The sequence below is a fragment of the Ictidomys tridecemlineatus genome, chromosome 15, assembly GCF_052094955.1.
Source record: "Ictidomys tridecemlineatus isolate mIctTri1 chromosome 15, mIctTri1.hap1, whole genome shotgun sequence".
Lineage (NCBI taxonomy): Eukaryota > Metazoa > Chordata > Mammalia > Rodentia > Sciuridae > Ictidomys > Ictidomys tridecemlineatus.
Window position 1 is genome coordinate 6,295,752 of NC_135491.1, and position 8,727 is coordinate 6,304,478.

General features: G+C 59.9%; 1 protein-coding gene across 2 annotated transcripts; it reads left to right on the plus strand.

Moving 5' to 3' along the window:
* The first annotated feature begins 274 nt into the window (after nucleotides 1-274).
* Nucleotides 275-8,102, plus strand: LOC144370714 (sialic acid-binding Ig-like lectin 11). Of its 2 annotated transcripts, none has more exons than XM_078031588.1 (11): nucleotides 275-468; nucleotides 539-931; nucleotides 1,110-1,391; nucleotides 1,742-1,789; nucleotides 3,953-4,216; nucleotides 4,469-4,516; nucleotides 4,611-4,868; nucleotides 4,947-5,231; nucleotides 5,441-5,534; nucleotides 5,802-5,899; nucleotides 7,295-7,433. In XM_078031588.1, exons 1-10 carry the CDS (start codon nucleotides 429-431, stop codon nucleotides 5,878-5,880), a joined length of 1,791 nt encoding a protein of 596 aa, XP_077887714.1. In that variant the 5' UTR covers nucleotides 275-428; the 3' UTR covers nucleotides 5,881-5,899; nucleotides 7,295-7,433. The 2 variants fall into 2 exon arrangements, with proteins under 2 accessions (XP_077887714.1, XP_077887713.1); XM_078031587.1 differs by having other exon boundaries at nucleotides 282-468; nucleotides 5,815-5,899; nucleotides 7,295-8,102.
* Nucleotides 8,103-8,727: the final 625 nt, after the last annotated feature.

An 8,727-nucleotide genomic window follows, 5' to 3' on the forward strand; every position in this document is an offset into this window, starting at 1 on the left:
GGCCCTTGGGGAGCATGCAAGATGGGGACCCAGGTTGGAGTCAGCCAAGGGGAGCCCTATGGCAGGAGACGGGGGTCATGCTCTGCTCTTTGCCTGCATGGAGCAGAGGTTCGCCTGGGCACTGAGGGAGTGAGGGAGTGAGGGAGTGAGGCAGCCCCCATCGCTGTCCCTGGGGCCACCACACAGGGTTCCCCAGTGAGGCAGGAACTCCTGAGGCAGAGGCTGCAGGGTCCTTCCCACTAGAGGCTCAGGCCTCCTGCCCTTGAGCCCACTTTTATGAAAATGAGACTGTGAAACCAGGGCCCTTGTAGCTGAGGTTCCTCTTCTGTGGCGGTCAGTGGCCCTCCCCAGACTTCCTGAGGGAGTGTCCTCTCAGAGAGGCAGAGCCAGAGGCCAGAGGATCGCAGGACAGTCCTCCAAGCCCCAAGATGCTGCTCCTGGCCCTGCTGCTGCTTCAGTTGGGGGCAGGTGAGTGGGCTGAGGACCAGGGAGCCTAGGAGTAGGCTGGGACTGCAGCTGAGCTTCTGTGTCCCCCCAGGGTCCCTGCAGAAGAATCAGTCTTCCTGGCTGCAGATGCAGGAGGCGGTGACAGTGCAGGAGGGCCTGTGTGTGCTTGTGTCCTGCTCCTTCTCCTACCCCAAGGCTGGCCGGAAGCACTCCACACCTACCTACCGCTCCTGGTACAAGACAAAGAAGAATTCCAAACCTGATCCAGAAGACAATGATCTCGTGGCCACAGACAACCCAGACAAGGAAGCAAAAGAGAAGTACAAACTTCATTTCCGGCTCCTCGGAGACCCCCCGGCTAACAACTGCTCCCTGGGCATCTCCGAGGTCCGGAAGGACGACAGCGGAACATACTATTTTCATCTAGAGCAAGGAACTGGGAATCACAGTTACAAAAGAAACCCGCTCACCCTGACTGTCACAGGTGAGGACAAGTGCCCAGGAACCAGCAGCACACATGGGTAGGGAGGGGCGCCAGGGTCCAGGGGAGACCCTGGTCTTGAGGGGGCAGTGGAGCCCAGGTGGTTCAGGATTGGGGTGTCTGTCTCAGAGGCATACACGGGTCCCCTCTTGGATCTGGTGTGTCCCTCTCTCCTCCCCAGAGTTGACCCAAACCCCAGACATCCGCATCCAGGAGCCCCTGCAGTCGGGCCACCTCAGCCACGTGACATGCTCCATGCCTGGGGCCTGTGACTGGCCCACGGCCCCCCGTATCTCCTGGGCTGGGGCTGCCCTGAGAGCAGCAGGGTCAGGCCTGGAGCCCTCCACCTCGGAGATCCTGCTCACGCCCCACCCCGAGGACCATGGCACCTACCTCTCCTGCCGAGTGACCTTCCCCAGGGCTGGCGTGTCTTCAACCAGAACTGTGCAGCTCAACGTGTCCTGTGAGTGCTGTGCCAGGGCACCGGGCTGCTGTGTGGGGGCGGGGGGTGGGGAGGGTGCCGGGGTCTGAATGTCTGTGTCCCCCTGTGTTGGTGTGGGAAACCCTGACCACAAGGCAACGGGGCCAGGAGGGGGGACCTCTGGGGAGTGGCTGGGTCACAGCTGTGGAGAGTCAGAGCAGCTGGGACAGACTGAGAGAGGCTGCTGGGTCTGGGTCCTCAAGGCCACCGGCCTGCAGGGGACAGGGAGGACACTGGCCTCCAGGGTGCTGCCTCCTCTTTCATTTCCACGGCTCCTGGGGAGGAGCGCAGGCCAGCTGTGCTTGCGGCCCTCATGGGGTCTCTCTGTCCAGATGCTCCTCAGAACCTGACCATCAGCATCTTCGGAGCAGGTGACCCAGGTAGGCGGGGTGTCCCTCTGGGGCTGGGCGGGGACAGGTGTGTGCCAGCAGGGAGCCGAGCCCCGCAGCAGCCACCCCAGGGAGGCTCCCTCTGGAGGGAGCCTCAGCTCTTGCATTCACCACGTGCAGTTAGAAGGAGGCTCACAGCACGAAGCCCTGACGCTGCCCACCCGGGTAGGTGAGAACCTGGGCCCTGGAGGCCCCCAAAGGCCTCGTGTTCACCCCCGCCTCTGCCTGAGGACCCCAGGCCACTGCTTGTCTCCTGCTGTCCCCGCATTTCCTCATAGTTTTACCCAATCACCTGACTCTCCCACAGGGTTTAGCTTGCCCTCTGTTCCTTCCGTGGTGTAAGTAACCAGGACGCACACACATGCGCCACTCTCCACCTCGCCTCCTCCGTGCAGGTGAGATTCCTGCAACACAGCGCCAACCGTCTTCGAGTGACACAGAGGTGGCCTTTGGTGCACTCATGGTGTGGTGCTGCCACCAGCCCCTCCAAGGCCAGAGCACACTCTACTCGGTACAGAGAGCCCCGTGCCTGGCCTGCACCCCCGATTGTCCCCTCCAGGCCTGGCAGCCCCTCATTGTCCCTTATCGCTATGCTGTACCTCTTGGGGACCCTACCACTAAAGGTCATCACACAGTGCACCCCTCTTGTGTGTGGCTTGTCACATGGCCACAAGGTTTCCTGTACCTGGACCGGGACTGCTCCCCTCCCCGTGGCTGGAAGGAGCACACTGGCTTTACCATGCTTCAGCTCCGGGTCTCCAGGGTGGTTCCACCTTTGTGCTGCTCTGAGGGTCCCTGTACAAGTGCCACTTGGCTGGGTGCCGCTGCAGAATCCTAAGTGTCTTGACTCTCTTGATGTGACCCCACCTCGTGTTCTCAGGGACCATCCACGTAGCCTGTGGTGTCATTACTGCGTGTCCTCACCTGTGGTCCCACAATTCACTAGCCCAGTCCACCGTGGCTGCGCACGAGGGTTGGTTTCCTGAGAATGCCTCTGGGAACATGTCCCCGTGAACCTGTACCCACCCTGCCTGGAGCTCCTATGAACTCTCCACAGCTGCCTCGGGAGGTCCGGGCAGGGCTGAGGTCTAACTTTGCAACTGGCTCCTGGGGATTTCCACGCAGAGGACTCGATGCTTCAGAGACAGTCCCTGGGTAATGGGACCCTAGGTGTTATGTCTAGGAGCCAAATCAGGAAGGAGACTCCACTGTACCCCTGGGGAATGCTGCTGTAGAAGAGCTCTGGAGCCCGGTGCACAGATCATGCCAATAATCCTAGCAGCTCAGAGGCAGAGGCAGCAGGATTGCAAGTTTGAGGCTGCCTGGGGAACTTAGGGAGAATGTGTCTGAAAATAAAAAATGAAGGTGCTCATTCATGCCCATTACCAGAAGACAAAGAAAGAGCTCTGGAAGGACACCCCAGAAACCAGCACTCAATTCCCCTCTGACAAGAGGAACAGTTGCTGGGTGTCACTGAGGGAGGGAGTCTCAACAGCCCCTTCTCCTCAGGAGTGGTATATGAGCCTGGGGGGACAGAGAGGAGGAGGTGGAGATCAGCCCCCCAGAGCCTTGGGGGCTGATGATTGGATTTTGGATACTTCAACAGTAAACAGGCTCACGGGTGGTTAATGTGGACAAGGACCACTGCCTCAGAGAAATCAAGGAACAACCCAATGTCAATCGACTGATGGATGGGTGCACTAATGTGGTGGATTCGGATGGTGGGATACAACTCAGCCCTAAAGGAGAGCCCGGCTCTGGCAGGCACTGTACATGGTGACCCTGGAGACATGGCACTGAGGGAGAGAAGCCAGCCAGACACAGTCCACCACACACATGGGATTCTGTGGATATGTAGCACCTGCGAAGGCAAATCCAGAGACAGTGGGTTTGTGTATTTAGGCTGGGGATGGAAGGGCTGGGCAAGGGCTGGGGTGGGGGTTTCCTCCTGGCATGGTGGGAATGTGCTAGCATTGTGGTGACCCAGATCTGAACACACAAGAGCCATGGGACTGTTGACCTGCCGTGGTCTGTCAGTGCCATTGTATGGTGTGTGATCTTAACTGGACAAAGCTGCTTTGAAAGACAGAGGCCCAGGGCCTCAGAACCCTAGGCCAGGTTCAGCTCTGTCTGTGTCTGTCTGTCCCTCTCCAGCCCCAGTGGCCCAGGGAAACTTCTCACATCTGGAAGTCCAGAAAGGCCAGTTCCTGCGGCTCCTCTGTGCTGCTGACAGCCATCCCCCGGCCACTCTGAGCTGGGTCCTGGAGGACAGAGTCCTCTCCTGGTCCTGCCCCTTGGGCCCCAGAACCCTGGAGCTGGAGCTGCCCGTGGTGAAGCCTGGAGATTCGGGGCTCTACACCTGCCGAGCACAGAACAGGCTGGGCTCCCAGCAGGGCTCCCTGGGACTCTCTGTGCAGTGTGAGTGAGACCAGAAGGTCTCTGGGAGGGGAGCAGATGAGGGACAGGGGCCATGACAGGGTCCCAGAGCTCTGGGGGGCCTAGAACCCCAGGGCCCTGGCACCAGGCTTCTGCCCTGCTAGACCATTGGGCAGTCAGTGTGGGGACCCAGCTCGTGATTCTGCCCTCCCACCACCTCAGTGTCCTGGGCTGGATCCTCTGCCCAGAGGGAAGCCCCAGCCCATCTGGAGCTGGTTCCTGTCTCCATTGCAGATCCTCCAGAGGACCTGAGGGTGACGGTTTCCCAAGAAAATAGGACAGGTAGGAAGGGCAAGAGGAAGCAGGGCCTCTGGGTGCCCCGTTGCGGGCCCAGGTGACGGGGCCACAGGTCAGTTCTGCCTCTTCCCTTCCCTAGTCGCGGAAGTCATCAGGAATGGCACGTCCCTCTCAGTCCTGGAGGGCCAAAGCCTGCGCCTGGTCTGTGTCACCCACAGCAACCCCCCAGCCAGGCTGAGCTGGACCTGGGGGACGCAGACCCTGAGCCCTGAGTGGCTTTCAGACCCTGGGGTCCTGGAGCTGCCCCTGGTGCAGACAGAGCATGGAGGAGAATTCACCTGCCATGCCCGCAGCCTGCTGGGCTCCCAGCACCTGTCCCTGAGACTCTCTGTGCACTGTGAGTGCGGGAGGGGAGGGAGGGCACGCCTGGGTTGGGGCGAGGTGGCATCTGCTGACCCTTGTCCTCGCTCCTCAGACCCCCCAAGGCTGCTGGGACCCTCCTGCTCCTGGGAGGCCCAGGCTCTGCTCTGCAGCTGCTCCTCCTGCGCCTGGCCGCCCCCCTCCCTGCACTGGCGGCTGGGGGAGGGGCTGCTGGAGGGGAACAGCAGCAATGCCTCCCTCAGGGTCACCTCCAGCTCCGTGGGGCCCTGGGCCAACAGCTCCCTGAGGCTGCACGGGGCGCTCAGCTCTGACCTCAGGCTGAGCTGTGAGGCCCAGAACGCCCAGGGCACCCAGAGCGCCACCGTCCTGCTGCTGCCAGGTCAGGGGGCCTGTGGGGGCCGAGGTTTAGGGAAGTGGATCTGAGGAGTGACCAAGGACAGGGCTTGGGGCCATGGGCTGAGCCTGGAAGGAAGGGGTGGACAGAGGACTCCTTCTTGGGCTGTTTGGGGATGAAGGGCTCCAGGTGTGTCGGGGGAGGACGGGGTCCTGGGGTCAGAGGGCTTCACCATGAACCCCACTTGCCTGCAGGGAAGCCAGAGCTCAGGGAAGCCCTGCTGGGGACACTGGGGGCTGCTGGTGGGGCCGCTCTGCTCTCGCTCTGTGCCTGCCTCGTCGTCTCCTGGTGAGTGTTCTTCCTGGGCAGGATGCCAGGTGTGGAGGGACGGTGTGTCCCCAGGACCCCACAGGCCCCACTGGAGGGTCTGACAGGCCAGTGCCTATGAGTGGCCTTGGCCAGCTGATCAGAGCAGGGGTCTGTGCCCTGCCCATTATCCCAGGAGTCACCCAGTGAGACATGTCCCCTGACTCCTGGGCCTTGGTAGGCTTTCTAGGCGATTTTAGCAGGGTCCACCGACGTCCACTCCAAGGTCTGAGTGGCTGAGTGGCCCAGTCTCCTCCTTCAGGTTAAAGACCCGCAGGAAGAAAGCTGTCAGCCCGACAGGAACTGCACATCAGGACGCCCCCGTTGACCTGGGCCCTGTCTGTGGGGTGAGTGAGGGTCCCCCTGTCCTCCAGCCCCCCCTCCCCAGGTGGCCGGGCCAGAACCTCTGGACAGCCTGGGGACTCATTATGGCAAATACGCTTTGCTCCTGGTTCCCCTCCAACACGGCCCCAGTCCCAGTCTCGGGTCCTGGAACTTCCCAGCCAAGCCCCTTCCCTGCTCCCAAGGCCATGGCCACCCGGGTCTGACCACCCACTGCCTGGGCTCAGTTCAGCCCCTTCCACTCCGGCTCTTCATTTCTCTCTGAACCCCTCACCCCTTCCCTTCTCCTCACTCCTCAGCAAGGCAGGGAGCCACAGAAATATCCCCCAAACGGCCACGCTCTGCTGGAAGCCTCACGTGTTCCAAGCCCGACATCAGCTGTGAAGCCAGAGGCACAAGGGTGGGGTGGGCGACAGGAGGTCCCAGTGGCCCTGTCCCATTGGAGTCTCTCCAACAGCACCTCATCTCCAGGGCCAGGGCCTGACAGCAGGTAGCAGTGTTGCCACCAGGAATTCCACCCGGCCTTGGCATCCAAGGCTCCACTAGGGGCTGGTCACACTGACACTCTCACCTATGTGGCTGGCCTCAGTCACTTGGTGTCTAGCTCCTCCAAAGATCAAACTGATGCCACATTTCCCTACGTGGCCACCATAAACCACACCATTAGCATAGGTGAGCGTAGGTCAACCCGTCTGGCCTGAGGTTACCAGGGGAATGCAGATCCTTCTGTCAGGCGGGGCCTGAGGGAAGATAATCCCTCCCAGGAGCTGGGTGCAAAGAGTCCACCCCTAATCTGGGCAAGATGAGTCCCAAGGCACAGTAGCCTTTGTTTCGTGGGCTCATGGCATGCTGCCCAGGTCCCTTTGCCTGCCTGGCCTCTGATATGCTGCGTGGGCCCTGAGGGCATCCGGGCCTGTGCTAAGGCCTGCCCATTGGCCCCGCCCATTCTTGTGCACCTTGTCACATTTGCTGTTTGAAGGTGTCTCTAAGAAGGTGACTGCTCTGTCTGCTTGTCCTTCCGCACTGCTAACTGGGTGAGGCTGGAAATTGCCTGCTCAGGTGCCCGTGCAATATGCAGGGCTGCTGCGGTGGGCGCTCTGCCTCCGGGCTCAGGGCACTGGACTCAGTCCTGGCCAGGAACCCTGCTGACCACTCACTAGTCGTGTTTGGAAATGGTTATTTAGCCCCATTTTCTCCAGCTGGTACCTGGGCACATTAGTGTTCCTCGTGGATTCTGTGAAGGCTTGTGAAACGGGCACTGACTGAGCACCAGGTGCACGCGATCCCACGGCACTGAGGGAACAAGACTGGGTGGACGAGAGCAGGGAGCCTCGTGGGTCCTCCTGGCTCTTTCCCAGCCCCGTCATCCTCATTGATACCCGACTCCTGCCCCACTTCAGGGTCCCAAGGATGCATCCTGGTTGGATAGCCCCTCACCTGGTCCCCCCGTGGCTGAGGCCACGCTGGCCATGGGAGAGGAGCCAGAGCCCCAGGAGCTGCACTACGCCTCCCTCAGCTTTCCGGAGCTTCAGCCTCGAGAGCCCAAGGTGCAGGAGGACACCAGCAGGACAGAATACTCAGAGATCAAGATCTGCAATGGCAGCCTTCAGGAGCAGCCGGATGTCCTGGGGAGAGAGACATCAGGGACAATTCCTAGATCAGCAGTTCTTCATGTGCACAGGAAGTGGAGCAGCAGAGGGGACACCCCACCCTGGTGCTGGGCAGAACAAGAGCCCCAGTTTCAGCCCCATCACCCAACTTTGTGAGGAACCCAACTTTGAGCAAGTGACTTCACTCCTCAACTTCCTCCTCTGTAAAATAGACCCCATCAACCTAACTCAGAGGACTGTCCTGGGCCATCAAGAACGAAATGCCTCAAGCCCCCAAAGGATTGTGTCTGCTGAGAGGGCGTTGCCCAGAACCCCCTCCCAGGGCAGCGCACTAGTGTGGAGCCCACCAGGTCTGTCATCCTGGCCCAGTTGGGGTGCACCCTGCAGGATGCCCCTGCTTCCCAGTGCCCCCAGAGCTCCATCGGGCTGTCCCCTGCTCACCTGCTTCTCCCTTCTGGCCCCCAGGTATGTGAACTGCTAGGGGGACACCTTGTCCCTCCTTACCCCTCACGCCCATCTCCACAGCTGCTTCCTGCTGTCCCACCTCTCCTTGGCACAGTCACTCCTGTTCATCTGGAATAAATGGCAAGTGTGTAAACCGCTCATCTCTGGCTGAGGTCCATTGCCCTGCAGGTTTGGCTCTCCCTCTCCACTTCTTCTTTTGCTGAATTGGCATATAAATTCCCTTGCACTTGCAGTCTGTGCTCCACACACAGTGTGACACAGTCCTCCCAAGGTCACTTCCTCCTTTTCTTCTTTCCCATTGTGCCTTCATTAGTGAGAAGGCACAGTGGACATTGGCGTCATGAGCTGGGGCTCCAACGTGTGCTAGCAGCAAGTGAAGGAGCTGGCCGCCACTCCTCAGCTTCCCTGGCCAAGGCTCACCAGCGCTCCTCCCCTCAGGAGGACGCTGCTCGTCTTGGCCAATGACTTGTATTTCATACCTTAATTTAATTTATTTATTTTTATGTGGTGCTGAGGATCCGGCTCAATGCCTCTCATGTGCTAGGCAAGCGCTCTGCCACTGAGCCACAAATCCAGCCCTTGGTCAATGACTTTTCACAGTGGTGTCCATGACCAAAAAGAACATTCTTGTCCAGTTCTGTTCCTCTTTTCAAGAGGACACTTGGTGATTCCAACTTTCCCATCCTGCTGCAGCAGTCAGTATCCTCCCAGAAAATACTGAATTCTGTAAAGGATAAAGTCTTTTTCAAAACCAGACA